At 45.3% G+C, this 27,272-nt stretch overlaps 1 protein-coding gene across 1 annotated transcript in view; it reads right to left on the minus strand.

The window, feature by feature from the left end:
- Window positions 1-10,030: 10,030 nt before the first annotated feature.
- Window positions 10,031-27,272, minus strand: part of LOC113423727 (phospholemman-like) — a 36,536-nt gene continuing 19,294 nt past the window's right edge. Inside the window, exons 2-7 of the mRNA XM_087970908.1 lie at window positions 26,937-26,990; window positions 23,108-23,146; window positions 22,071-22,145; window positions 21,062-21,098; window positions 16,201-16,238; window positions 10,031-14,567 (exon numbers count right to left, since the gene is read on the minus strand). Of these exons, the coding sequence (XP_087827034.1) occupies window positions 14,416-14,567; window positions 16,201-16,238; window positions 21,062-21,098; window positions 22,071-22,145; window positions 23,108-23,146; window positions 26,937-26,988 (393 nt within the window). The 5' untranslated portion in view covers window positions 26,989-26,990 and the 3' untranslated portion in view covers window positions 10,031-14,415. The remainder of the gene's footprint in view (window positions 14,568-16,200; window positions 16,239-21,061; window positions 21,099-22,070; window positions 22,146-23,107; window positions 23,147-26,936; window positions 26,991-27,272) is intronic.

Consider the following 27,272-nt stretch of genomic DNA (forward strand, 5'->3'; position numbering starts at 1 on the left):
TTCAATGCCCCTTTTCAATGCCTGGCACTTTGGGGTACATTTTTCGCTTCCTTGCACCTATGCAGTATCTGCCAATAATGGGGTAGGTTTAGCACTAAACCAGGGGTCGGCAACCTTAAAAACAGTCCAAAGAGCCATTTGGACCCCGAAAAAAAACAACTGGGAGTCACAAAACCCTTCCCATGCCTGACTATGGCTGTTTTTTTAGGCTTCCTAGATTTGTTCTTTTATAAAAATAGAATTTTCTCCCCCCCCCCCCCCCATTAAAATGTGTTTGGCCCTTAATAGAAGATGGAATGGATTGAATCCGTATGGATTGAATTGCTATTTACCAACCAACCCTGGCTTTTAAATCTTGGTCTTTACCAAACATTAAATTGGGTTCAAACAGCAAAGGCTGCTTTGTGCAATGAATGGACTAAAGTGATCTGCACGATTGTCTTTTCGTTAATGTGTCTTGTTCTCCCAAATTGCTCCTAACCTCCATTTAGTTAGACATTCAGTTAGACCAGGGATCGGCAACCTTAAACACTCAAAGAGCTGTTTGGACCCGTTTCCCACAGAAAAGAAAACACCGGAAGCCACAAAACCCTTCCCATGACTGACTATTTCCTAAGCGGCCACAAATCTAGCGTATATAGTTGAATTAAAGATTCTGCTTTCTTCTGAAACTTTTCTTTTCTTGGATTTATCCATGGTTAGCCTACAAGGGGGGGGGGGGTTTGAAAAGCTCAATAAATCGCTTGCTGGTGGATGTCGCACATTGGCAGTTGCAATGCAGATTTTGAGCAAACAGGGAGCCGCAACAGAGGGATGAAAGAGCCACATGTGGCTCCAGAGCTGCGGGTTGCTGACTCCTGCGCTAAACAATGGCAGGGCTATTCAGAAGCAGCCGTGGTGCTCAAGGAAAGGCAAAAACTTCAGCAGCTGCAGAGCAGAACAGACAGGGTATAAGCTGGACATTGAATGATTGAAGAGATTGGGCTGCCATTTGTCAGAAATGGTCTAGAGTTTCCTGCTTGGGAAGTGTAGGGGGAGTTGGACTAGATCAGTGGCCTCCAACCTTTTTTATGCCGCGGCCCGGTACCGGCATCACAAAATCATCCGAGGCCCGGTACCGGCATCACAAAATCATCCGCAGCCCGGTACCGGCATCAGCATGCATGGCAAGGCGAGCCAAGCGACCGGCCAGCCAGCCGTCCCCCGCTTCTCCCCACCACCTTCAACTCCTCCTTTGTACCTGTGTCGATGGGCTTCGCGACAGCTTCGGGACGGTCGCTCGGCACGCCTTGCCATGCGTGCTGAAAGAATAATCGCGCCTTAGTTTTGTTCGAAGCCGCCATCCCCCTCGATGAAACTAAGGCACGAGGATTCTTTCAGCACCCAAACGCCGCTTTCTACCCGGAAAAGCTCACCGGAAGCACTTTTTCATCAAAACAAGATGGCGGCGCCCAGCAAACCGGCGGCCCGGTAGAAATTGTTCCACGGACCGGTACAAGATCCCTACAAGATCCCTTCCAACTCTGTTAATCTCTGTTAATGGTTTTCTCGCTCCACACAATACACAGAGCCTTAAAGAGATGGGCTGTCACTAGCCAAGCTTAAACTGAATTTGGTGGGCTTTGCAGCTGCTAAGTCTTGATCTGACCGGGTAAAACTGTGGTGTGAACACACACAGCCATTTTCCCCAACCCAAGTCAGCCAACATCATTGCCAGGAAAACACAAGCAGTAAAAGATACTCATCTGCAATATCCTATAAACTGGCTGTGGAATTCTGGGAGTCGAAGTCCTCCAGGCTTAAAGTTGCCAACGTTGGAGACCCCTGACCTATACAGCATCCTATAGGCTGGCTCTGGAATTCTGGGAGTTGAAGTCCATACACTTTAAAGTAGCCAAGGGTTGAACAAACACGGTTCTGCATGAAGCACATTTACAGGTAGCCCTCGACTTATGACCACAACGGAGCCCAAAATGTATGTTGTTAAGCGAAACATTGGCTAAAGGGAATTTTGGCCCATTTTGTCACCTTGCAGCTTTATTCCCGAGTCGCCTGTGCTGCTGCAGCTGCTCTTTCCTTTGAGCAGCCCTGCGCACATGCGCACAGGCTCCTCTGGGTCCTTTGCATCGCTTCTGCCACCCTCCACAAGCTCCAAAGGCAGCAGTCCACTCTCTGATAATCCGGCCCCATCCCTGCATGCGAACCACACCACCAGTTTAGCTCAAACTGACACTCTATTGAATCCCCATAACCTACCCGCCAACATGTCCTAGATAGTGCAAAATCCTTCCTCGCCATTCATCTCCTGGGGAAACGAAACACCTATTTATTGGATTGTCAAATTAATTGAAACTCACCCTTTCATCCTAAAGACAATGGCTGATTTAGAAACCCTTTGTTCCAGCTTGATGGAAGAACTAAACCGCAATTGAACGAGGGGATGTGTTGCACACCCCCAGGGCTCTGTGCAAAAGGAATCACTCCTTTTTCCTTAATCCCACCTTGCTAAATTATGCAGATGATTCCACAGGGCTTGGAATGGGAATCTTTCAGCTTCTGAGCCACCCAGCTTCCGACAAAGACTGCCGCAGCTGAAGGATGCATTCCTACCCTCTCCCACCCCACCCAATTTGGGAACCTGCTGTTTACAGGTAGTCCTCAACTTACAACAGTTTGTTTAGTGACCATTCCAAGTTACAACGGCACTGAAAAGGGGGACTTACGACCATTTTTCACAGTTACCACCTTGGTAACATTCCCACGATCACGTGATCAGAATTCAGATGCTTGGCCACTGGGTAATACTTATGGCATTGCTGTGTCTTCACTACCGGTTGTTTGGGCGTGGCTTGGTGGGTGTTACTTGTGGGCATGGCAGGGGAAGGGTACTACTATAAAATCCCCATTCCCTCCCTGCCCCACTAACCTGCTTTGCAGCTCCGTTCTCCTGTGCAGGGCAACCAAAGAAGACGCAGCTGAGACTCGGGAGGCGGAGAATAGATGGGGGCGGGGCCAGTCAGAGGCGGTATTTGCCAGTTCTCTGAACTACTCAAAATTTCCACTACCAATTCTCCAGAACTGGTCAGAACCTGCTGAATACCACCTCTGTTTTTGATGAACAAAGTCAATGGAGAAGCCAGATTCTCTTAACAACCAGGTTACTAACTTATCACCGGCAGTGATTCACTTAACAACTAAGACAAGGAAGGTTGCAAAATGGGGCAAAAAAACTCACTTAACAAATATCTCACTTAACAACAGAAATTTTGGGCTCAGTTGTCGCTGTAAGTCGAGGAATATCTGTATAGCCTCAGAATATTTTTCTAACCCTTAATAGGTTTTAACTTATATACCATGTTCCCCAACCTTGGCAATTTTAAGACATGCAGACTTTACCTCCCAGAATTCCCCATCCAGCCAGGCTTAAAAGGTTGAGAAACACTGTTGTATGCAGCCTTTATTCTCCATCACAGCCTTCTTCAGGTGGAACTACAAGCTCCATCATTCACTAGTCACCTGGGATAGGGGTGATGGCAGTGGTGGGATTCAATTTTTTTTATTACTGCTTCTGTGGGTGTGGCTTGGTGGGTGTGACGGGGGAAGGTTACTGCAAAATCCCATTCCCTCCCCACCCTAATAACCTGCTTTCCAGCTCCGTTCTCCTGTGCAGGGCAACAAAAGAAGACTCAGCCAATCAGCTGGGACTCGGGAGGCAGAGAATAGATGGGGGCGGGGCCAGTCAGAGGTGGGATTTGCTGGTTCTCCAAACTACTCTTCTACCACTACCGGTTCTCCAGAACAGGTCAGAACCGGCTAAATACCAGCTCTGGGTGATGGAGATTGTTTTCCAACACGGCCAAAATTAAAAGTAGAAGGGACGAACATTACAAATCATGAAGTAATCTCGAAAGTAACCCCAAATTTGCAAGACTTCCCTATTGCATTGCATTCTGCCTTTCATTTTCAGAGGCTAATGACACATCAATGGCCAGGGGAGGTGGCCTTCCCCTCACGTTATACTCATGCCGGTTGGCTGAAAGTCATTCCAATAACTTCTTTGCTATCCAAAATCCATGGGATAATCAAGAAGATCAGGAACAGAGGTTAAATTTCAAGTAAGGTTGTAGTCATGTTATCGGTGGAAAAAACCCAAAAACAATGGACGCAGGGGAAGTAAAATAACCCATTTGGAGGTTACATTAACTGAATTATTTCTTCTGAACAATAGTACCTGGGATGTGTAGCCATTCTGAACAGGGAAGCTTCCTCTGTCCTTGGGATGGACATTTTACTTATTTATATCCCTTTATTATTTTTACAAATAACGTAAGGTGGCAAACATATCCAACACGCACACCTCTTCCTCCTCCTATTTTCCCCACAACAACAATCCTGTAAGGTAAATTGGGCTGAAAGAGAGTGACTGGCCCAAGGTCACCAGTTGACTTTCATGATTAAGGCAAGACTTGAACTCATGGTCTCTGGCTTTACCAGCCTGGTGCCTTAACCACTAGACCAGAGGTCGGCAACCTTAAACATTCAAAGAGCCACAAAGGTCCTAACCGGAAGCCCCCCCGATCAATTCTGGATCTGTCTGGAAGTCCGGTTCCCCCACCATAGAGTCTCCTCCTAGCATGGCATCCTTTTTCCTTTTACCAACTGGTGACAGGGAGCCGCAGCAGAGGGATGAAAGAGCCACATGTAGCTCTAGAGCCGCGGGTTGCCGACTAGACCAACCTGGCAATCTTGGCATTCTCTGGAGCAAGGGACGAGGCTGGAGGTGGTTATTGAGGGAGGAATCAAGATGGCAACCACAACAGCGCAGTCAAAGCCTCACCCTTGCAGGTAAAAAGTGGGCCCAATCATGGCTGGTCTCTTGATACTTTTACTCCTCTCCCTCTGTGGACATTGAAGACAAGGGGATGAGAGAATTCAGAGGTCTACCCCAGCCTTCTCAAACCTTGGCACCCTCCAGAGAGATGGACTTCAACTCCCAGATTTCTCAGCAGTGCTGAAGAAGCCAAGAGAAAGTTGGACTAAGCCAAGGGGCCCTAATGACCATCTACAAATTAAGCATATTTTTCCTGATTTACCCTTTAGAACAAGGTCTCTAAACCTGGCCAACTTGAAGATGGATGGCTGGGGAATGGCTACAAGGATTCTGAGTGTTTACATTAGTAACTTAAAGATTTCTATCCCACTTTTATTCCATACAACTCGAGGCACACACTCACATGCACACAATGCCTCCTATTTTCTCAACAATTCTCCTCCCTGGAAGAAGGAGGGTTGGGCTGAGTGGGTGTGACTGACCCAAAGTCACCCACCTGGTTTACACGCTCAAGGTTGGACTAGAACTCACAGTCTCCTGGTCTCTGGCCCAGTGCTTTAACAGCTACACCCTCTTACTGGTAGCTTTCATTAAGGAGCTTCTAGGTAGGCCAAGAGCCGTTGGAGAGCTGTGAAGCCTTCTAAGGCTCCCACAGAATAAAAATCTTGTTCTATGGCTGGTTTATAGAGCAGAATAAAGTAACAGCGTTCAAAGGCACCTGTCCAATCTAGTCCAATTGCCTGCTCAGGCAGAAAACCCTATATACCAGGGGTGTCAAACTCAAGGCCCGGGGGCTGGATCTGGTGCTTAACTCTGGCCCACGGAGCCACCCTGGAAACTGCGAAGGAACGGCCTGCAGTGCATCTGCCAGCGAAAAAGGAGCTCCGGAGGATAGCAGGAGGCTGTTGCAGCTGAAAACGGAGCTCAGGAGCCCATTTTCACTGGCAGAGCGCTCGAACCACCACAGGCGCCCCCAACACGAGTGACGTCGAGGTGGACACACCCACCCTGGCCACGCCCAGCCCAGTCCCCCAAGGTCAAACGCAACCCTGATGCGGCCCTCAATGAAATCGAGTTTGACACCCCTGCTCTATACCAGGTTCTGCTTTAAGCCTGGGGCTTGCTCCCAGCATGCCGCTGCTGGCTGGGCTGAAGTCCCAGGCTTAAAGCCAAGCCAGACCCCTCTCTATACCACTTCAGCCGAAATGGTTATCCAACATCTTTTGAAAAACTTCCAGTGTTGGAGAATTCACAACTTCTGGAGGAAAGTTGTTCCACTAATTCATCGTCCTCACTGTCAGGAAATTTCTCCTTAACAGATAACAGATAATCAGAGTTGGAAGGGACCTTGTAGGTCATCTAGTCCAACCCCCTGCCCAAGCAGGGGACCCTACACCATTTTTGACAGATGGTAGTCCAGTCTCTTTTTGAAAGTCTCAAGTGATGACGCTTCCACAACTTCCAACTTCTGTTCCATTGGTTGACTGTTCTCACTGTCAGAAAGTTTCTCCTTATTTCCAGGTTAAATCTCTCCTTGTTCAGTTTCCATCCATTATTCCTTATCTGGCCTTCGGGAGCTTTAGAAAATAGACTGAACCCTTCCTCTCCGTGGCAGCCCCTCAAATATTGGAAGACCACTATCATGTCTCCCCTGGTCCTTCTCTTTACTAGACTAGCCAAGCCCAAGTCCTTAGTTCTAGGTTGCTTCTCTCCTTGATTAGTTTCCACCTGTTGCTTCTTGTCCTGCCCTCCGATGCTCTGGAGAATAGCTTGACTCCAATGCCAATGTTGATGACAAATGAAGGATTCCTGCCAAGCTACCTCCTCATCTTTGCACAGTACAATCTCCTTCCATCTTTTTTTTTTTTTTTTGCATGTCATCACCCTCTGATTCCACTCCACACAGCCCCGTTGTTTGGCTGCCAAGAGATAACGTGGCTGGAAGTCAACATCCAAGGTTGGCGGTCCCAGTGCACAGGACTTAAAAGGCACACCAAATGACATCTTTGCAATGTTTCCATCCAAGCCAGAGTTGCATGGCACAGCTCGAAGGAGGCTGACTGAGAAACCCCAAAGGGGCTATTTATTTAAAACTTTAGGGAGCTGTATGCAATGCCTCAGTCCTCTGAGGCCAAGTGCAAGACGCAAAGTGCAACATTTGAAAAAGGAAGAAAAAAAAACAGCCAGCTTGTGTTGTCAAAAACATTAATGTACATGCTTTTAAAAGAAACGTTCCATCAGGGATGCAAACCAGAATTCAGTTTTTAGGGGTTTGTAAATACTTTGAAGTATCTTTTTAGTAAACCAGGTGACATAAATCCAAACAATTATTTTTAAAACAATCTTCATGCAATGAAGATTTTACTTCAGAGGTAGGAACAAGTATCAGAAGTGAGACATCTATCTAAAGATAGGCATGCAGCAGATAGCTTGAAAGCACTTCAGAAACATTTCATTATCCCTGATTTTAATATCTTTCTAGACTTCGTATTGATCGAGAGGGATTTTAAAATATCCTGCTTCATGATATGTAGCCTGAGTTTATTTGTTCCAAGAAGACCAGCCAATGAACAGAAGGAAATTGGCTTAAAATAACTCACAAGATTATAATGAACAGTGTTAATTGCAGGGATAATTAAACTGTGTGCAAATCTGCTACTGCAGGAGTGTGGAATTTATTGGCAAAGTGTGAATTTTGCAGTGTGCTCTTCTTCACCACATGATCTCAGCTGTGAAGATACCAAGGAGAGAATTTGGTATACCTGTAGCAGGATGACTCCAATTTGAGAATAGTTCTTGGTGTTTGCTGAGTTTGATAGTTTTCCTACAAATGATTTATTCAATCAATCAATCAATCAATCAATCAAAATAGAGCTCGAAGGGACTTTGGAGGTCTTCTAGTCCAACCCCCTGCTCAAGCAGGAGACCCTATACCATTTCAGACATTGCTTGGCTAGGTCTGCAAATCAAACTCTCCCCCACAATAATTATGTTATTTAGCCTGGTAATGAAACCTCTACCTTGGCAGCTTGAAAATGCCTGGACTTCAACTCCCAGAATTCTCCATTCAGGAAATTTAGAAAACACCAGGAAGCCAACCATTCAGGTTGGACTAGACCAGGGGTCGCCAACCTTTTGGACCTCAGGGAGCACCAAACTCGTAATTTTAAATCCTGCGGAGCAGAGACCCTGGGAAAATCCCCCCAAAAGTCTGCAGGAAAATCCCCCACCCTGTCTTCCTACCAATCAATTGTTCTTTATTTGGAATTGCAGGATACCTTCTCCAGCTCCATTCTCGGGAAGAGAGAGAGAGAGAGAGACAGACAGAGAGAGACTTTTGGCTTCATGCAAGGAAAGCAGCAGAAGCACAAGAAGTCTTTCTTTCTCTCTCCCAAACTCTGCCAGAAATGAGTCTTTGCCAGCTCAGCCTCTTGGAGCAGGATGCCTTGCAGGGTCCCAAAGACTCATTATTGGCAGAGTTTGGGGGAGAGAAAGAAAGACTTTTGCTGCTTTTCTTGCATGCAGCCAAAAACAGCAGAAGAAAGAAGCAGAAAGCAGCAGCCCGGTGGCCAGGCAAGGCATGTGGGGCGCGTGGGGCAAGTTCCCACCCCTCCACCCTTTCCCCCCTTCCCTCACTATCTCATGTTGTTCGCAATGCAAGCGACGCAAGCCTTGTGTTCCCGCCGGCCATGTGGGTGGCGCAGCCTTGTGTTCCCATGCAGCCTGGATTAATTGCTTTGGGGGTGACATTTCTCTGCAGACCACCAAAATTTTCTCACAGACCACCAGTGGTCCCCAGCCCACTGGTTGGTGACCACTGGACCAGAAAAGGTCCCTTCCGAACCTATTATTCTATGTACTATGAGTTAAACTGACTCTTGCACTTTATCTGAAATACAGCTGTGAACAGAAAAATAGGCCTCTCTTACAGTATTTCTTGAACAAACCAGAATTTGGAATGAGATTCAAAATGCAATTCCACATTTCAAATGGGAACTAAAAGTTACAGCCACATTCAAAGGTTTGGAAAAGTTAAAATGGTTGGATTCCAACTCCCAAAATTCTCCAGCCAGCATGTAGCCGGGTAATTCTGGGCATTGAAGTCCATACATGTTAAAGTTGCTAAAATTGAGAAACGGTGCAGTCTGGTATACTAAGGTTAACTGCTTTTCATTCTGCTGTTGGGTAGCTTTACATGGAGGCTATAGTATTTACTCTATGATTAATGTGCTTGAGGTTATTTTTCTGAAACCAGCTTTGGGGCGGAGTTAACAAACGAAACATGATATGCTCTTTTAAAAATGAAAATAGAAATATTACCCAAACGGAGGATTTTAACACTGTATGCTCCACAAACTATAAAATACCTTTTCATTCTCCATTTCATCTCATAAGGAAAGACCCACAAATAATAAAGAATATCACAAATGTTCTCTCTTATTTTCCCCACCTGTTTTTTAAGGGATAATTCAGAACTAAAGAAAATTAATTCACTGATTGAAAAAGATAATTATAAAGCATGACACAGCAGGTTGCATAAACACAAAACCCCTTTCTAATATCTTCTGCTTCTTCAATGGTTCCCTGATGCCTTTTCTGATTAAAAAGTCTTATTTATTATGGGGTTGCACACATTCCATGTTGTTTGATTAACTCCATTTGATCATTTTGGTTGATCTTTTCAATTCCAAGGCATTTGTTCTTTATGTAGCAACTGCCCACAACGATAATGGTTTAGTCATAACACTGCCGCTGTGGGAAAAAGAGACATTAGGAAACACCTTTAATTGGTCAGGAGTATAGTGAAATCTAAAAAGATTCCTCCTAAGCATGGCCTTTTTTCCATGCAAAGGAGAAACCCAGATTTCACATTTAAATCATCTTCTTTTAACAACCCCATAATCTTTTGCAGGATGGAATCTAGGCAACTGAATGGAGCTGAGTGTTTACTGGCTGGATGCCCTTCCCGTTGCCAATGAGGAGTTATAGTCAGCAGATATACATATTCAGAGAGAGAAATATCAGCCTCTACCTAGAATCAAATTCACAGCCTCCTGATTGTAAGGTGAGAGTTCCACCTCTAGGCCACCGTACCATTCAAAATTTCACGTTTAAATGATCTGCAGAACTTGATGAAAACCATGAAGGAAAGCAGATGCTAAACAGCAACATAGCAACACACACTTCCCCTTACATCGGTTAATTTCACTGATCTTTTAATGAGCAAAAGAAAACAGGGGCGACTCCCAGAGAGGAAAGAGGGTTGAAATGAGGTGCCCATGTCCAACCAGATTCCTCGTTGGTTCACTATGATTGGGGGATCATATACCAGATCAAAATCAGCCAGCCTGCTACATAGCATTTTCATTTTACAAAAAGCGTTTGCTCCAAGGATCAAAGGTACAAACATATAAACCATGAGGCTTCATTCACGAAAAGCTTTTTTTGCATGGAGGATATTAATAGAAGTAGCATGATTTGGGTTGACATGGTTATACAGCCTTAAGCCCACTGGATTTTGGCAGGTGAATGTTAGTTGGTGCTGCCCTCTACTGGAGAGAAGCCCAAACTCTCCACGGGAAAATTTCATATAATGATCCAAGAGTGTTTTTGGCCGCTTTAAAGAATGAAGATGTATGGACTTCAACTCCCAGAATTCCCCAGCCAGGGAATTCTGGGAGTTGAAGCCCACACATCTTCAAGCGGCCAAGGTTGAGAAACACTGATCCAAGCCTTAATATCAGCAAGGATTCCAGTGAGTCATTCAACCTTTCGCTCCACTGTCATCACAGTTAAATTAAACCTAGCCGGATTTAGAAGAGAAACAAGCAGAGGTAAAAGATTTTGAGTCCACGTCACAGGCAGAAATCTCTCTCCTGGGGTTGGAGCTATCCTCACTGATTTAGCTGCCTTCTTGACTGGAGTGGTTTGCAAGCGGAGAAGGGGATTTTTAAAAACTGGCCAGATTTCTCTGCACTGCTCTACTAAAAATCTTTTTTTTCAGACTGGGGTTGCAATCAAGATGCAATTTCCTCACCTGACTCAGGCAGTCCAATGTGCTTGGTAAGCCTTTGTAGGATACAGTCCAGAGGTGGGTATTCAGCAGGTCCTGACCAGTTCTGGAGAACCGGTAGCAGAAATTTTGAGTAGTTCGGAAAACCAGCAAATCCCACCTCTGACTGGCCCCGCCCCCGTCTCTTCTCTGCCTCCCGAGTCCCAGCTGATCGGCTGGGTCTCCTTTGGTTGCCCTGCACAGGAGAACGGAGCTGCAAAGCAGGTTAGTGGGGAGGGAATGGGGATTTTACAGTATCCTTCCCCTTCCACGCCCAACAAGCCACGCCCACAGAACCGGTAGTAAAAAAAAATGGAATCCTACCACTGATACAGTAGTATCTCTGGGGGGAAGAGAATCAAAGCAGCATAACCTAAGCCCCACCCCTTTTGCAAAACCACTGTGACATCACCAGCATGTTCCAAAAGAGTGCAACTTGTAGCCCAGTGGTGCAATGCTGCTTCCGTCATGATGATGAAAGCAAACAAGCTCCCATTATAGGCGCCCTTGGTAGGATGTCAGGGCTAGAGGCTCGTTGAAGCTCCACCCTTTCTCTGAAGCTCCGCCCACGGAAGCCAGAGGAGGTGTCACAGCTTCAGAAGACAGGAAGCAAATACCTGTCTGGGCGCCATAATCAAGGCGGGGCCAGATCAGGTTCTCCACCCTGCAACCACACAGATGCACACCTGGGCAGCAGCATACACCGGCCTCCCCGCAGTGTGTGGGCTCCAGTTTGGTCAGCCTTCCAAATGTGATAACTCTTAGCCAGCAGGACCCAATGCACAGCTGCAAAAAGGCAGGAAGAGAGACACCCCCCCAAAGCCAAGCTCACATCCTTTGCACCCTCTCAAGGTGACCCTTGCATCAGTTCATAACGTTGCTTCCTTCTAAAAAGACAAAGCCCCCGTTATCCTTCTGCATTATACCTGGGATACATTTGAGGATGCTAGAAGAAACTCCCCATTCCGGCAGCCAAACAAAGAACACAAAGATTTCTGACTGCAACGCTGGTTCCAGCTATTAAAAACCACAGGCCCTTTGTGGGACTGTGAAATCACTGTCGGCCTATTCAGACTGCATTATTTATCATCACTTCCAAGAGACCGTTCTCCTCCCTCGGTCTCTCCCCCACAGCTCCCTTCTCCTCTTTGAACTTTTCCTCCATAGGGGCACAAGTGGCCCTTTCATCGCCACTCAGTGGGGAATAATACCCTTGTCCTCAACTGGCCACAGGGGAAAAGGAAAACAAAAATAAAACACACACACATACACCAGAGGGAAGTTGTCCTTCCTCAGCAGATTTCTTTTAAAAAAAAAAAACCCACCAAAAAAAAGGCTTTTTCAACCTCTTACATTGCAAAGCTTCCTCTCTAGAGCTCCTTAGCTGGGTGAATCGGTTGATGAGATCACAATCCCACAAGAAAGGATCTGCAGAAGGTGGCAGGGCCACTAACTCTCCAGCAGCAGCAAAGGGGAAAGGCGGCTTAACTGTCTGAGAGGGTGGACTGCAGACAATCCTGGCTTCAAAAGATTCTACACATGGATCGATCTCTCTCTCTCTCTCCCCTCCCTCCCTCCCTCCCTCTCCACACACACACACACACACATTTGCTAACTACCCATTCAGAAGTTGACGTAGGGCAGGGGTGTCAAACACAAGGCCCGTGGGCCAGATCCAGTCTGTCCTGTGGTTGGATCTGGCCCACGGAGTCGTCCTGGAAAATGTTAAGGGGTCAGCCCGCATCTTCAGCCTGGTCTACCCAATGCAAAGAGGAAACATGCCAGCAGTTTGAGGAGTGGCATCAAGCTGGCCACACCCACCCAGTTGGCCACGCCTACTCAGTCAGCCACACCCTGTGAGTGGCGTCAAGCTGGCCACACCCACCCAGTTGGCCACACCTACTCAGTCAGCCACACTGAGTGGCGTCAAGCTGGCCACGCCCACTCAGTTGGCCACGCCCACTCAGTCAGCCACACCCAGTGAGTGGTGTCAAGCTGGTCACGCCCACCCAGTTAACTACACCCACCCAGTCAGCCATGCCCACCTGCCCCCTCCCCCCCCCCCGAGGTCAACAAGAGCTCTGATGCGGCCCTCAGTGAAATAGACTTTGACACCCCTGACCTAGGGGAACATTAAATCTATTTCAGGCTTTTAATGTCTTCTACCACACCATTTCCTGAAGGCCTTGGTAGCTTCTGAAATGTTCAATACTGAAGTTGCTGTACTTCCAATTAGCTTCCCTCTTCCTGTAATTTTAAGATGCATGGACTTCAACCCCCATAATTCCTCAGCCAGCATACTAGCTGGGGAACTCTGGGAGTTGAAGTCCACACATCTTAAAACTCGCCAAAATTTAGAAACAATGCTCTAACCCTTCGTGTCCTGGCATTCGTTGCATGCATTGGGTCATGCTGGGCTGGGAACTAATAATGAAGGCATCTTGGGAAGGTGGTTGTGATGTCCTCCTTGTCTTCTTTCCCATTTGCTCTTTCCATGCCTCTCTGCTTCTTGTCATCTCCCAACACCTGTACAGGTAAACTAGAATAATATCCAGCCCCTTGCCCAAAGGTTGGACTGTCAGAACAAACTGATGGGAAAAATACCTGCCAACTTGCAATGGGGATAACCACCAAACTCTTAATCATTCTCAGTGGGCAAAATCTCCCTTCCTACTTCTAAAAGCCAACGTGTACCCTAAAATCCTGATTCAGAACTAATAGAACTACGGCTAATTAAAAAAAAAATGTGCTAATGGACACCTTATCAATCTACCTCCATTTCTTTGCACATTTAGGTGGTCAATCTTATAATTATAGATCATCTTGGAGAAGGAACTTCTAACTGGTTGCTAAGAGTCAACACTAACTTAATGGCCCGTCATTCATCCACCCATCCATCCACAATTTTAAGGAAAGACAGAGAGGAAAAAAACTTGGTTTTGGAAAGTTTCTCATCCCCTTCTAGGATTGCAATCCAGATGGGCTGTGTGATCTCAATAGCACAACTATTCATAATAAGAGAACACCAATGAAATAGCACCTTATGCTGGATAAATCTCATGCGTGCTTTTCTTTGGTGATAAGGAAAAAAAATCAGGATCTCTAACTCTTTGTTTTTCAGAACTATTGCCTTAGTGGGAGTCCCAAATTGATCTCATGGTAAGCAATCATGGTTAGTTCTGGACAGGGGACCATCTGTGAAACCGAGGACGGTATACTAGATCGAAAACTTGAACAAGCAAACTACTTCTCGAAAGCTGCCCAGAGAGAACTGCACGGATGCAGCCACCTGGAGAAGAACTGGACTCAAGGAAATTTTTTATTTCCAGAAGCCCAAGGAGAGCTTTTTAAAGGGGAAGAGCTCAGACAGGGCCCTACTGTAAAACAGCTGGAACTCAGCTCAGGAGTTAGAATCCTTCATGGTCACTAGAGGCTGAAGGCCAAGGGTTAGAAGGTTGCCCTGCCTCTCTGAGAAGCAGTGGACTTCAAGCAGCAAGCCAAAACAGAAGGGGAAGGTTTTGGTAAGGGGGGTTCAGTTGGGTGGGGATGACCCCCAGAGGCAAGCAGTTCTGGAATTCACTGGAGTTGTGGCAAGCAATGGGGCCTTGCTGGGAGAACAAAGGCCAGGCGGAACGAAGGAGGGGAACGCTCCAGATCCAGGAGGATCCATATCCATACAGCTACCTAGGAGAAGAGGAGAAAAGGAAAGAAGTGAGGCATAGTGGAGAAAGTTGACAATCAAATAAAAAAAAAGGAAGAGGCTCAGGACCCAAAGTGACCCCAGTTCCAGCCAGAGAATGAATTTATCCTGGTTATGAATGCCATCTTGCTGTTGGAGTTATCTTCAAGTCTCTTGTTTTCCAGATTTTATTCAAAACATCAAACAAGCTCAGCTGCCGGTCCTTTTCCAGTTTAGACTCCTAGTCTGATATCGCTCCAACTTTGGCTCTCTTATAATTCAGACCCAGAACAACACATAGCTTAGTGCTGCGATCCATCCTTCACCTGCTTTTATTTATTTTTACCACTCTCCACTGGCCTGGCTCTTAGACACAGGCCCCTATTGCATCTCCCAGCATGACAGTGGTGGGATTCAAATTTTTTTACTACTGGTTCTGTGGGTGTGGCTTGGTGGGCATGGCATGGTTTGGTGGGCCTGGATTGGTGGGCCTGGCTGGGGAAGGATACTGCAAAATCCCCGTTCCCTGCCCACCCCACTAACCTGTTTTCCAGCTCCGTTCTCCTGTGCAGGGCAACCAAAGAAGACCCAGCCAATCAGCTGGGACTCAGGAGGCAGAGAATAGATGGGGGCGGGGCCAGTCAGAAGTGGTGTTTGCCGGTTCTCCGAGCTACTCAAAATTTCCGCTACCGGTTCTCCAGAAGTGGTCAGAACCTGCTGAATACCCACCTCTGCAGCATGAGCCACGTGGAACAAATAGGATGTCATTTTGGACAGGTTCGTATGTGCAAGCACACAATTTAAAGTGTGCAGCTGAAAAAGGTGACTCCAGATGGAGCCTAAGAGACCCAGTTCTCCACCTGGTAGATCAGGGGTGTTAAACTCGCAGCCCACGGGCCGGATGTGTCATGCGCTGGCCACCCCTACCCCCATTTTAGTGAAGGGGGTAGAAGATGCAATATGTCACGTGACAACAACGTGATGACGTGAGTTTGACACCCCTGTGGCAGATGGTGGCGCTGCTCTCCACATCTCACACAGATCCTTTCGTATAATTCCTCGCCCATTTTCGAAAAAGAGAATTGTTGCTGCAATCACACAATTGCAGTGAGATCCTGGTTTTTCATGTTTAAATCCTCGGCACAATTGTGGGAACGTGGGAGCTGAAGGGCTTGGACCTTCAACCCCAGTGCATGCTTTATTTCCACTTGATTATTGCTGAGGTCATCAAATGGCATACCTACCACAGAGGTCCAAAAGAAGATAATCCTGAAAATTAAGACAAGCTGTTCTTTTCTACCCCCCAAATAGGAAATTTAGACAAGGGAAAGACATGTCTCGCCTGCCTCCAATGTCATGTCATCAAGGAAGCAAGATGCCCTCCTTTTTTTAAACAGATGACAAACAAAGCTAGCTCTCTTTTTAGAATCAATATAGTGTCTACGTGAACAAATCCTCTGTTCTTGAGACCATTTAGATATTACAGAAGAAGAAAAGGGGGAAGAAAGGGGAACTAAATGTTGCATTTTGCACAGAGCAACGAAGATGGCAATTGATGGTAGAAACCACAAGAGTGAAGAGAATCAAACTGAAGTTGATCACAAGGGTCATTTTTCATTTAATCTGCAAACAACTCACCAGTTATGATGTCTTCTATCTCATCCTTGTGGATAAACCTAGTGAGAATTCCAAAAAAAAAAAAGTCTGAGTTTTTAAAAGGCCTTTTCCTGAAGCGATTTATTCTTTCCTTCAGCAAACACACTTTAAGCTAAGACGTGTCTGTTTCCTCCGGTGTCTGTGGCATGATATACCCAAACAGTTTTAAAAACCATCTTGGCTCAGAATGCCAGATGCAGCAAATATAAATAGGCAACTGTTTCACCATCCTGTAGAAGATTCCTAATTTCCACTGGCCAATTCTGTGCTGCCCCAAAGGGACTCCTAGTTTGAAAACTGTCCAATGCACAAATTAATCAGACTTTTAAAGCAGGGTCCCCAACCACGGTCCGCGGACCGGTACCGTCCGTGGAACAAATCCTACCGGGCCGCTGGCTTGCTGGCGCCGCCAACTGTTTTGATGAAAAGTGCTTCCGGTGAGCTTTTCCGGATAGAAAGCTCACCGGAAGCACTTTTCATCAAAACAAGATGCGGCGCCAGCTGATGCCGACCGGGCGCGGCGCCCAGCTGATGCCGGTACCGGGCGCGGCATAAAAAGGTTGGGGACCACTGTTTTAAAGGATGTCTAAGAGATCAGAGATTTCCTTACGTATTACCAAACTTAATGCTGGTCTATGATGATATTAAGAAGAAATTGAATAACCATTTGTCTGAAATGTATAGGACTTCCTGCCTAAGGATGGGGTTGGACTAGAAGACCTCCAAGGTCCCTTCCAACTCTGTTCTTCTATTCTATTTTCCATTTTCCATTTTCTATTCCGTTCCATTCCATTCTAAAAGCAAAGTCAGTTTTCTTTCTTTTGTTCCCTTTGCTTAAGTAAGAGTTTGAAATCCTTTGAAATAAATATATAAAAAACAATAATTTTTAAAAAGTTCCCTGGCCCAGGAAACGTTCTCCCCCAGGAGAAAAGGGAAACAGAGGGTGGGTGCGGCCACAGGCTGGCTCTTACGCCGGATGGAGCTGCGCAGAGTTCCTTCCTCTTCATCCGGTTCTCCGGTCCTGGAGACAAAACCAAACCATCACACTGGGTTTCCACCTCTTGGGCTATCATCACACCAGACAGTGAAAATTCTTTGCATGCAGAACAGGTTTACAGCAGTACCTTCCAATGTATTCTGTACACCACAAACCCATATAAGCTCTGCACGCTCCTATCTTTACAGTATTTTTTTTTCCTTTTAAAGAACTATTTCAGCTGATTGGACACTTGGGGTTGGTCCAAGCTTGGCAACTTTAAGACTTGGGGACTTCAACTCCCGGAATTCCCCAGCCAGCAAGAGAGGAATTCTGGGAGTCAAAGTCTACGAGTCTTAAAAGTTGCCAAGCTTGGATACCCCTATTGTACAACCCCTATTGTACAACCAGAGCTGAAGAAGCTTCTGGGATGAGAAGTGAAACGTCTTCCAAGAAAAACCAGAAAGTCCAGTTGCCTCTTTGGGGGGGGGGAAGCACCTTTGGGACATCAAATTTGGCCCCTTGCAAACGGTCACCAGGAAAACTTTGTAATGTTAGAAATTTGGCACGTTGCGTTCTTTATTTTTCCTCTCTTGCACTGCATCCTTTTGTGCTGTGTATTCAGGCCAGAGGAAGGCTGAAAATCTTGCCTTGATAAATCCTCAGAATGCAGCGAGCTGGGAATTGTTCTGGCTGAAAAGAGAGGCAGCAGTATCAATGCAGGCGGCTCAGGGATGATGTCACTGGGTGCGGGACTTACACAGGGATAGAGAGTGGGGTTTTTTGTATAAAAGCTATGCTGCAGCGTCCCCTGCTGACATCCAAAAGGAATAACGATTCAGCATACTAAAGGTGTGTGTGTGTGTATATATATATATATATATATATATATATATATATATATATATATATATATATATATATATATATACATACATACACACACACACACACACACACACACACACACACACATATACACATATATATACACATACATACATACATACATACAGAATACAGAATACAGAATACAGATGATGGCAGATGAGATTCTGCTGAAACGTTGCTACAACTTTAAAAGCACAACTACAATGACGTGGGAAAATACCCGAACAAAGCTGAATACCATACAGAGTGGAGAGATTGGAAAAAAAGGGATTACAAGAGAGTAAGCCAGCATACAATGGGGAATATACCGGGCTTTTGCATAGAATAGAACCCTTGGGGCTGCAATGTATATTCCCCACTGCGTTCAGACTTCCTTCCTTCTCCAATGAATGGAGGAACAAACATTAATTCCCTTCTTACTAATTATCTCAGTGCCAAGGTGAGCATTCCAAATGGAAAGGGAATGGCGAAGAGGCAAAACAGAAGATATGCGGACACAACTGAGCCCAGAATTTCTGTTGCTAAGTGAGACATTTGTTAAGTGAGTTTTGCCCCCTTTTTACAACTTGTCTTGCCACATTTGTTCAGTGAATCATTGTAGTTGTTAAGTTAACACCACTGTTAATGAATCTGGCTTCCCCATTGACTTTGTTTCTCAGAAAGGGGACCACATGACCCTGGGACACAGCAATGGTCATAAATATGAATCAGTTGCCAAGCATCTGATTTTTGATCATATGACCATGGGGAAGCCACAACGATCTGAAAAACGGCCATAACCAGGGATGGGATTCTACCAGTTTGCACCTATTCGCTAGAACAGGTTGTTAACATTCTAAGCATTTTGGAGCACCGGTTGTTAGAAGAAATTACTGGCCTAATCCTGTATGGAAGGCAGGAAGGAAACATTCTGGTGTTGCTTACAGAAACTGCCTCTCCGCTAACCCTTATTACATTCTTGGCAGGACTGGACTTCTTGTCTACATCTCTGGAGTTTTTTTTCCCTCCTTTGCTGGTACTTTGCTTGTGTGGAGTGACCATTCAAAGTTACAGTGGCACTGAAAAAAGTGACTTATGACCGTTTTTCACACTTACGACTGTTGCAACAGCCTCACAGTCATGAGAGGCCAGGCGAGGAGATGCGTGCCTCGATGTGAGTGATATTGAGTTGGCCACGCCCAGCCAATAACATGACCACCAAGCCACGTCCACCCAGTCACATGACCACCAAGCCATGCCCACCAACTAAGCCACACTCACAGAAACGGTTGTTCAAAAATTTGAATCCCACCCCTGGCCATAAGTCACTTTTTTCAGTGGCGTTGTAATTTCAAATGGTCATTAAATGAACTGTTGTAAGTTGAGGACCACCTGTAGTTTTGTCAGCTTCAGGATGGCTACCCTAGCCCCTTGGTGAGCATCCCACAGAGGGCAGGGGAGTGGAAAAAGGAAAGCACATGTTAAGGAGCACATCCCTTAACAACAGAGCTGCTTGGCTCAACTGTGGTCGCTAAACGAGGACTATCTATATCTGAAGGCGGGGAGAGGTGGGATCCCTATCATGTAAACCAGACCTTTGAGTTTTAAGAATTGGAAAATACTAATTACATCCCTTGGAAAATATTTCATTTTCATTTGTTGTTGCTTTTTGATACGGTAGCAATAGCACTTAGACTTATATGCTGCTTTACAGTGAAAGATTGAGGGGCAATAGAAGAAGAAGGGGATGGAAGAGAAGGAGGTGGCTGGATGGAGCCATTGAAGCAGTTGGTGTGAGCTTAAATGGACTCCAGAAGAGGACAGGAAGGCCTGGAGGAACGTTGCCCATGGGGTTGCAATGGGTCGGACACAACTTCGCAACCACCAACAAGAACACAACCTTTTCTAAGTGGTTTACAGAATCAGCCTATTTGCCCCCAACAATCTGGGTCCTCATTTTACCCACCTCGGAAGGAAGATTGAGTCAACTTTGAGCTGGTCAGGATCAAACTCCTGGCAGTGGGCAGAGTCAGCCTGCAATACTGCATTCTAACCACTGCGCCCCCATAGTTCCTTTCCAGCAGCCTTTCTACAGCATCTTAATTGTACATTAAACTGTCCAGAGTCAATTTGCACAGTGAGATGGGTAGCATATCAATGTAACAAATGAATGAATGAATGAATCTGTGTGGGAGGAACAATAGGGGAAAATAATGTCTCTGCATTATAATTTCACTGTGCAAATGACAGCATTTGTATCATTTCTGGGTTGACAGAGATATCTGGACATAATGGTAGCCCATCCTGGATACTTACAAGCTTTTCCCAACCTGGAAACCTCCGAAGTATCTGCAATTATAGCGCAGTTACCTCTGAAGGATGCCAGATGTGAAAAGGCTGCTGTAGATTCAACTGCTTCTATGATGGCCAAAGTTAGCTAGGGAATTGATGAATCAGCCCTTCTCTTTAAACAATCTGTGATACTCTTTTCTTCCCACTTTTCACCACTCTTATTTGCTGCTAGCACCCCACCGCTTCCAAATCTCCATTTTATGGTGTATCATCTGAATATTTCTACAAAGGGTCAAAATTAAAAGCTCGTTTATTGGGTAATTATCGACATCATGCCTTACAAGTAGTTAACCTTCTAATGCCCCTTTCTCTCCCTGCTTCCAATCCCAGCATCGAGAGAAAGGAAGCAATTATCAGCAGATGTACTAATTCAGAGAATGAATCCTTGTGCTGGCCAGATTCTTCCCCAGCGGGGGGATGAAAGAAAACGGAAATAAAAGAGAATAAAGACGAAGCAGGGGCATTTCAACAGTCTCCAAATAATTAAGATATCTGAACCACATCACAAAACATTGCAAAAATACGTCACCGCTATTTGGCTCCCCCCACACACACTTTTTTTCATACTGTCCTCCTTCGTCCATTTGAAACAATTCTGATAAGTTCCACACCCCCTCCAAAGTAACTTTATGGGTGGATTTTTACCTTTGCTGCTGGTTGAACTTGCAACGACAGCGCCGGCCTAGGAGAGGAAGAGAGAAAGAAGAGTTGAGTAAGGATCCCAAAAGAATCTGAGCAGGGATGAGGGGATTATTTTGGTGAGAAGCGCCATTTAATAGAATAACAGATACTGGAAAGGACCTTGGAGGTCTTTTAGTCCAATCCTCTGCTCAAGCAGGAGATTCTATACCATTCTGGACAAATGGCTGTCCCATCCCTTAAAAAAACTCCAGTGTTGGAGCGCTGAGGAATTCTGGGAGTTGAAGTCCACAAGTCTTAAAGTTGCCAAGGTTGAAGACCCCCTGATCTATGACACATTTTATTTTACAGGCGTAAGACTTGGATACCACAGTGTGATTGTTGGGTTCAGACCAGGGGTGGGATTCAAATTTTTTAACAGCCGGTTCTGTGGGCGTGGCTTAGGTGGTGGGTGTGGCTTGGTGGGCATGTTATTGGCTGGGCATGGCCAACTCAACATCACTCACATCGAGGCACGCATCTCCTCGCCTGGCCTCTCATGACTGTGAGGATGTTGCAACAGTCGTAAGTGTGAAAAACGGTCATAAGTCACTTTTTTCAGTGCCATTGTAACTTTGAATGATCACTTCACACAAGCAAAATACCAGCAAAGAAGGGGAAAAAATCCAGAGACGTTCCTGAGACAGGAAGTCTAGTCCTGCCAAGAATGTAATAAGGGTTAACGGAGAGGCAGTTTCTGTAAGCAACACCAGAATGTTTCCTTCCTGCCTTCCTTACAGGATTAGGCCAGTAATTTCTTCTAACAACCGGTTCTCCAAACTGCTTAGAATGTTAACAACCGGTTCTCGCGAATAGGTGAAACTGGTAAAATCCCACCCCTGGTTCAGACCTCAGACTCAACCAAACCACACTAGTGCTTTCCTTGAACACACTCTGTATTGTTCAACAGGTATTCTGATGCCAACCCACTAAGCCTCCCCCTTTCCTGGGCAACCACTGGATGGTAGCTACTCACTAAGAATAATGAGGATGCCCATCAGAAACAGGACAACGGCAAACACCAAGCCTCCAACTCTCAGCGAATAGTAATCTGGTGCGAGGGGGAAAAAAATGAGTTTGTCATGCGAGGAATAGAACATAGCCTGGAATTAGAACCAAGAACCCTATTTCTATAGGCCGAAAACCCACGGGAGGGGTGAAGTGTGGTCCATCCATTCCTGAGCCATCTCCATCACTGATCCCTCCCCTTCCTATTTTATGAGCTCTTGCCCGATCCCTTAGCCTTACGGTTAGGGTTAGGACTCCATGAATTTGGAGAGCAAAATGGATATCATTGACAGACTCGTAAATGCATTGTTATGCTTAGGAGGGGCATTCCACTTAGCGTTCACACCCTAACCGAACAAGGATGCCATAAGCCACCTCCCTCATGGACAAGGCCAAGAGGAGGACAGCTCCATGGGGACAAAGTCAAGCACATGTGTTACCATGGTTTTATTATGTTGGGATTGTCTGCAAATGGAGAGCCCGCATGGTGTAGTGGTTAAGGTGCTAGCGTAGAAACCAAGAGACTGGGAATTCTAGTCCCGCCTTAGGCATGAAAGGAGACTCAAGGTGGGATAAATTAAAAAAATATAAGTGGATTCCAGAGGCGTTCTACTTCAGTTCCTAAATCAGCAAATTATTGTGGACATCTTTCCCCACTTCTCTTCTTCTGTGTTGTTGTCCTATTAACTTCGTAACGCAAGAAGGGAAGTAGAGGAAAGGAACACAATTCCATTTGCATCCAAAGATCTAATACTAGCTTTTTAGTAGAGGTCAGGTGAGTGTTTTTTCAAAGAAAGTCCAAAGAAAAGGGATCCTTCTCTAAAAGCATTATTGTGATCCTCAGAATCATCCGCCTCTTTCCATATTAAATAAAAACAAGAGGAATCCTTCGGAGTTTTTTTTTGTTTCCCTTTTTCCTGTGCTTTGTTTCCTAACTCTGCCGGTTGTAGCAATTTGCATTGGCTCCCAAGGCCCCAGACAAGCTTTCAGGAATGATTAACTTACCATAATTGAAGGGGTCATGAGGTTCATCCTGGGGGGACTCTGAAAGATGAACAAGGAGATGAATTATGAAAGACCCAACGACAGCCTTAACTGTGCTCCCCAACCAGTTTAGGCGAGGGAGCTGTCATCAAAATTAGAAAAACAGATAAGTTAAAAAAAAAATGACAATAAAGATTATCTTATCTGTTTTTCTAATCGTGATTAGAAGGGGGAAAAAGAGTCAGCAGATTATTTGTTTTAGCTCCTTTGAAACCCAGCAGGACATATGTTTAATCTCAAAGGCTTCCACCATCTGCAAATATAGTAAGAGCTAAAACTTTTCTACACAAACTCACCCATTTATTATGTTCTTCGTTTTCTCCTATGGCCAGTCTAGCAGAGTTGACCTTGCATGCCTCGCCTCTTAAATCAGTGTGTCCCAACCCTTGGCAACTTTAAGTTACGTGGACTACAACTCCCAGTGTTCCCCAGCCAGACTGGGTGGCTGGGGAATTCTGGGAATTGAAGTCCACTTAACTTAAAGTTGCCAAGGGTTGGGACACACAATGTTTTAAATCGTTGCATAGAAGTCAGCATTTAAACCGGGACATCTATCCATGCAATTGTGGTCATAAGTCTCAGAATTATCTGTATTCATTCCCTATTTATTTTTAAAAGCTTCACCTTGCCCATATGTTTCAGATCTTTTCATTTCTGTCTATGTTTATATATATATATATATATATATATATATATATATATATATATATATATATATATATATATATGTGTGTGTGTGTGTGTGTGTGTGTGTGTGTTTATATAAGACCCATAGTGGCGCAGTGGTTAGAATACAGGCTACTTCTGCTGACTGCCAACTGCCAGCAGTTCAATTCTGACCGGCTCATGATTGATTCAGCCTTCCATCCTTCCAAGGTCGGTAAAATGAGGACCCAGATTGTTGAGGGCAATAAACTGATTCTATGAAACACTTTGAGAGGGCTGTAAAAGCACTTCGAAGCCAGAGGTGGTATTCAGCAGGTTCTGACCAGTTCTGGAGAACCGGTTGCGGAAATTTTGAGTAGTTCGGAGAACCAGCAAATGCCACCTCTGACTGGCCCCGCCCCCATCTATTCTCCGCCTCCCATTGAGTCCCAGCTGGGTCTTCTTTTGTTGCCCTGCAAAGGAGAACGGAGCTGAAAAGCAGGTTAGTGGGGTGGGGAGGGAATGGGGATTTTGCAGTCTCGTTCCCCTGCCATGCCCACCAAGACACGCCATGCCACACCCACCAAGCCACACCCACAGAACCGGTAGTAAAAGAATTGGAATCCCACCACTGTGTGAAGCAGTATATAAGTCTAAGTGCTACTGCTATTTTTCTCCCCTCACACTGTGGGCTATTTTGTTATTTTACAACGGATCGCTGTTCTTAAGCTATTTTACTTTTCAACCGTTTCAAAGCTGAAGAACTGGTACCGCTTTCATGTACGTTGCCTTTTCATATGTTCCACTGACTTATTCCTCAGAAACGAATGTCTCGCCGCTGAAGAATAGAGAAGGCTGATGAACACACGGAGTTCTTCCCCCTCTGTTCTAGTTAAGGGAAGTCAAAAGCAGTACTGAAGTCAGCCGCTGTAAATAAATAAATACTTTAAACAAGATCTCATGCCTACTTGGTTGAAATGTAGCTCCGTTCAACCCCTTTTACGATAGCTGAGATGCAACTAATTCTGGATAAATTGGTTTTAACTCACAGCATCATTTTAATGTACAAGTTTGGCCCAATGACTGGATTTAACTCATTCAACTAATCCAGGGGTCTTCAAACTTGACAACTTTAAGACTTGTGGACTTCAACTCCCAGAATTCCTCCTCCAGTCATGTTAGCTCAGGAATTCTGGGAGTTGAAGTCCACAAGTCTTAAACTTGCCAAGTTTGAAGACCCTTCATCTAATTCGTAAGAGTTCGATTGGATTAACACTGGATTTCCCAACTTTGTCATCTTCTAAACTGAAGATGTTACCTTAATGGGTAATGAAACGTCTGGAAGCAAACAACCAAACTCAGAGAGCACCAAGGGCTCCACAGTTCAACCTTGAGCTACAGATATATTTTTTTCCATTGGTTCTAAATGTATGCTTCTCAGTTCCCAGAATTCTTAGCAACAAGCCCATTAGCAGGGCATCCTGGGAACTGAAGTCTATATATCTAAAAATTGACAAAGGTGAATACACTGACTTGGACATGCTGTGAACTACAGCTGTGTAATGTATCATAATTATCATCTTAAAAACCATGGTTTAGCATGATGTGTAATCCTAGTCAATTCAGTCTGTGCATTCTATACACTTTGTTATTCTTTGCATGGGAATGAAACTGGACTTTCAAAATTACAACCATCATGTCTCAGTGGGGAGTCAAAAACTCACTTTTAATGTCACCAACTCTTTCACCATCATTACTATTATACAAGTAATAAATAATCCTAACCCCAAAGGTAGGTGAGATTTCTCAGGATATAAAGTTACATTGATTCAAAAGGGGGAAAAAATATATCCTGCCTTCCCTTAAAGATCAGATCAATATTCTAAAACAGCTTTTGAATTTCAATTCTCAAAACCTCAGGCAGACAGGTTATCTACAAATAAGGTGTCCAAGAGTCCATGGGTGGCTGGGAAATCCCTATGCTTTGCAACACACGCCACGGAGCTTCCATATCTGCCTCCATTGTCTGGACTCGAGTTCAAAAGGTCAGAGTTTGTCTCACGGTGTCACAAGGCACAATTCCGTCGTTTTTGTGTCACCTTGAGTTGTCCTGGGGCGGAGAAGTAGACACCCAACACTTTAAAAGCACAGCAGGACAGGCAGTGAGTATTGACTAGAACTAACCTTCAAAATATAATATGCATCCCTTGGAACGGGCAATTGCTAAGAAGTTTTGGTATCTTAAGTTTCACAAAGTACAGGTAGTCCTCATCTTATGACTTCAATTGAGCTCAAAATTTATGTTGCTAAAGAGAGACATTTATTAAGTGAGTTTTGGCCCACTTTAGGACTTTCCTTGCCATAGTTGTTAAGTGAATCACTGCAGTTGTTAAATCAGTTGTGGTTAAATCAGCAGTGGTTAAATCAAGATTTGTTGGAGCCCCGACACACGGTTGTTAAGTGAGCCTGGCTTCCCCATTGACTTTCCTGGTCAGAAGGTCACAAAAAGGGGATCCCATGCCCCCCTGGACATTGCAAACCGTCATAAATGTGAGTCGGTTGTCAAGAAGCCGAATGTAAATCACATGACCATGCGGATGCTGCAATGGTCAACAGTAAGAAAAATAGTCATGTCACTTTTTTTCAGTGCCATTGTAATTTTGAACTGTCACTAAGTGAACTGTTGTAAACCGAGGACAATCCATATAAAGTTGTATAAAGAAGGTGGGTTTAGAAAAACCCAGCCAATCCAAGACTCGGATTATGGCATCTTTATGTCTCAGTGTTTTTGTGCTAGGCAGGATAGCAATAGCAATAGCATTTAGACTTATATACCGCTTTACAGTGCTTTACAGCCCTCTCCAAGCGGTTTACAGAGTCAGCTTATTTCCCCCCAACAATCTGGGTCCTCATTTTACCAACCTTGGAAAGATGGAAGGCTGAGTCAACCTTGAACCCGGTGAGAATTGAACTGCCAAATTGCAGGCAGCCGGCAGGCAGCAGAAGTAGCCTGCAGTACCGCATTCTAACCACTGCACCACCGCAACCCTTATACAGTGGGATGGGTTTGCTTGTGTGTATACGTGTGTTTCTGAAAGGCAGCGTTCTCACTTTCTGTCGTTAAGTCCTCCAAGACCAGACTTACCTGCCGCTGAGTTTGCTATGAAGATCCCACAAAGAGGAAGGAGGAGCCACATGTCTACAAGATGAGAGGAGATAAAATACAGAAAGGACAGTCAGGTTCCTGGATGGAACAAAGCCGTTGAGTTGGAGCACGTAACCCAACTGTGAAACACTCAACCCATAGTCTGTGCTTTGGGTTGCTTTCACGCCTAAGGCCGGGCCTTTTTTGACCCCAAAAACTAGGGACGCTTCGGGGTGACTTCCCCCTTGCATCCTCGGGTGGGTGGGCGGCGGCAACAGTGGATTTCGGAGACCTTGGGTTCGGGCCCGGCCTCTCCGCTGCCGGCGTGGCGCGAAG

This window comes from Notechis scutatus, chromosome 8 (assembly GCF_049901735.1).
Source record: "Notechis scutatus isolate UNSWTSFEM ecotype Mainland chromosome 8, rNotScu1.2, whole genome shotgun sequence".
NCBI lineage: Eukaryota > Metazoa > Chordata > Lepidosauria > Squamata > Elapidae > Notechis > Notechis scutatus.